Source organism: Verticillium alfalfae, genomic scaffold (genome assembly GCF_000150825.1).
Source record: "Verticillium alfalfae VaMs.102 supercont1.1 genomic scaffold, whole genome shotgun sequence".
NCBI classification, from domain to species: domain Eukaryota; kingdom Fungi; phylum Ascomycota; class Sordariomycetes; order Glomerellales; family Plectosphaerellaceae; genus Verticillium; species Verticillium alfalfae.
Window position 1 is genome coordinate 1,728,911 of NW_003315038.1, and position 3,206 is coordinate 1,732,116.

At 55.0% G+C, this 3,206-nt stretch overlaps 1 protein-coding gene across 1 annotated transcript; it reads left to right on the forward strand.

Annotated features, from left to right (window-relative positions):
- Positions 1 to 44: 44 nt before the first annotated feature.
- VDBG_00527 (sexual development transcription factor NsdD) lies at positions 45 to 1,913 on the forward strand (the record flags this gene model as incomplete). Its single annotated transcript, XM_003008799.1, has 4 exons — positions 45 to 278; positions 403 to 843; positions 901 to 1,200; positions 1,260 to 1,913. 4 exons carry the CDS (start codon positions 45 to 47, stop codon positions 1,437 to 1,439), a joined length of 1,155 nt encoding a protein of 384 aa, XP_003008845.1.
- Between the last annotated feature and the right edge of the window lie 1,293 nt (positions 1,914 to 3,206).

Consider the following 3,206-nt stretch of genomic DNA (forward strand, 5'->3'; position numbering starts at 1 on the left):
TTCAGAGCCCATCGACAGACATTATCGCGACAGCACAGCCTGCTATGTGCGACCGCAGCCCTCATCAACCCGTCGCACCCCTATCACGCTCTCCCACCTTCATATCCGGCCAGCAATCATTCAGCGGCGCCTGGACCCAGCATCGCCGGCATGATTTCGCCAGTCGAGCCACGCCGTCCATCGACGAAAAGGACACTGCGCATCGACAATCACTCCCGTCTCTCTCAGAAGTCATCTCGGGCGCAAAGCAAGTCCTTTCCCGCCCACTCAACCTCCCGGTATGACAGGATCCTCACACAGTTTTCCGTCACCATTCGGCTCTGGGCCCTCGAGACACTTCCCAGAGCCCCCATCTGAACGGCAGTCGCCCAGAGCACTTCACCCTCCATCATTTACACCTAGGAGCGAGAACGCTTTGCCGCCTTTCTCAGCCGATCACCCACGGCCGCCGCCTTTTGCCGGAAGCCACCACCACCACCACTGAGCTCGTATGCGACAAGCCAACCCAGTCCACCCATCAAGCCCGACCACGGTCGCGAGCCTGAGCCAAAGAACAACGAGACGAACGGCGTTTACCAGCACCCTCCGCAGCATGCCGCCCCGCAACAGCATCCTCCACCTATATACCCTCAGCCTCATCAAGCACAACTTCCTCCTGGACAAGTTCCTTTGCCGGCCTACCCTGTTTCACCGCGACACAGCTCTGCTCTTCCCTCGCCCTATGAGTCTCAGCGTCCCGGTGTTCACCCCGAAGATGGCGACTACGCCCCCGCCAGAATTCAGTACGACCGTCCGGTTCATCGGGCTCTGGATGCATACACTTATCACGAGTATCTACAACGCGTAAGTTGAACGCCGCTGACACGCCTAAGGCCTGGCTTGTTACTGACCCAAGGTTAGATCTCGCACTCGTCTAGAACCATTGCCAACTTTGCCGAAGCTTACGTGAGGATTGCGGCCGAACAACATGGAGTGTATCCAATCCCTGAACGGCTCCCCACCGAACGCGAGGTAGCCGACATGATTAGCAACGCCAACTACATGCGATCTTCGCTGGAAGCCGTCCGACAAACAGTTCAGGAGGCAAACGAACGTGCGAGTGCCGCCGGCAAGGCAAAAAGCTACGAAGACGAAGACAGCCACATGTATGACAGCGCAAAACAAAACTATGGCATCGGGGAGGTGAAGAAGCGCCGGGGGGTGAGTTGACAAGAACCTTGTGCGAATATTGAGAGAGCTTGAACTGACGTTGCGAACAGCGCGCGGCGCCACCTGGCCGATGCCACAGTTGCAACAGGATCGATACTCCTGAATGGCGGCGAGGGCCTGATGGCGCTAGGACGCTTTGCAACGCTTGTGGCCTTCACTATGCCAAGCTCGAGCGGAAACGGCAACTAGAGGCTCGACAAATTCGCCCCAAGAGCCCGCAACGCCCATGATCTGGGCCCCTTTTTTCATGATAATTTAGCGAATTTGGCATCGATTCTCTATGTCCACACTGAAACCACATCTCATCTCGGCTTGACGAGCAACATTCTCATTCGACAGAAACGAAATTTGCGAATCGGACGACAACAGTATGGTCCCGACTTGCGCTCCATTTCATCATTTTGCTCTAGTTTCTTTTTCCCTTGATACCCGGCAATAGTCGACACTCGATTGTACATATTACGGAAGTGCCCTTTGGTATGGGCAACTGGGGCTTGGCGGGGACGGCTTCATTCGGCGGCGTTCTCCATTGGATTCTTTGTGTTCACAATTCTCATTTGTCAACTAATGCAGTGTCCGTACTTATTAGACAAAAGGACAATCCTGCCATGGAAAATGAAGAGAAGGAAGGCGACTACAGGCAAGATGGGATGTCAGGGGAGATATCTACATGGGTGACGAAATTTTTCAACCTTTTTACACTACATGCCCTGGTGGTGGCTGTTAGCTGCCGTCACCAGATACGCATCATACGTTCGTCTTGGGATTTTTGGGCTTTTGACACTTCGCACTCGACTATTCCCCCTCAAACGTTGACGGCTCTGAGAGAGGAAAGAGCTTAGCTCAGGGTATCAGTTGGGTGTCTTATGGAACGTCCTGGTTCGTCGCTTTTGCAGTGTATACAGATCTGTCGAAGGCATCCTCCAGGTTTGAGTGAGTGGGCACGACAGCAATTTGGTGGGAACCCGGGCTTCGTAGACTGAATTGATAGACAATGAACAACTTCAACACTTTTGGCCCTCGTGGTGACTTTGCAACCCACTGATCGATTGAAATGGGGCAATCATCTCGGCACTTAGGAATGAAAAGACGCCATACTACGGCCTCATGTGACCAGTCATGCCCAACAGATGCGTCCTACTTGGCACGATGGCGCTTGTTTCACTCGAAGCTGATGTTCCTCTCCCCACTCTCCCCGCGGCTCAAAAGCTAGCCCTGCTAGCCAGGTAGCTCTTCTGCGGGAAATGATTGCCCCCTCTAGTGAGGTTGGAAGGAACGAAAAAAGAACTTTTTCGTGGTCTGGGCTGTTCGCAGTCTCCTCTTTTTGGGGGGCCTCTCATCTGTTGCTTCACTTGTCACTTTGCCATCTCACGCCCGACGAGCCGTTGCCTCCTCGGCGATGTCATGTTTCAAGGAACCGAGCGCTTTGTGTCCTGTTCATGCTCTGGGCGCGACATGTTAGGTGTGTTACTTGGGAGGCCGCTCAGCCGCTGACGAGAGTGGTCGCTCCGGCAGTCGTGACAAGGGCCGTAGGCGGGGGGGAAGGTCCCGGATGAAGATCGTGATATGGAACTGGTTCCTACACCGCAGAAATCGAGAGGCCGGCACTTGGGCGGGCACGGACTGGGGGGCGGTGGGCTGAGCTGAATAGCTGGCTGGCTGAGTTGCTGTTCTTTTTCCTCCTCCTTCTTCCTCTGGTTCCTCGCTCGCCCGAGTTAGATGTGTGTGTGGGTGTGGGTGCCACAACCGGCCGGTCGTCTGCCTTGCCTTGCCCACCTTTAGGCAAAGGCCGCCTGAGTATGGAAGGTCTGCTCCGTTGCATCAGGGGAGACGACAGTTGCAGCATGGTTGCGTGACATGACACAGCACTCGCGCTGGCGATTGACCCGTAGGAAACTTTCTTCTAGGCAACTTTTGTAGGCGGGAGGCGGGGGGCTGCAAGGTGGAGTGCAGACCACGCCCTCTCTCGCCTGATGTTTCGTTCTGTTTGTTTCGAA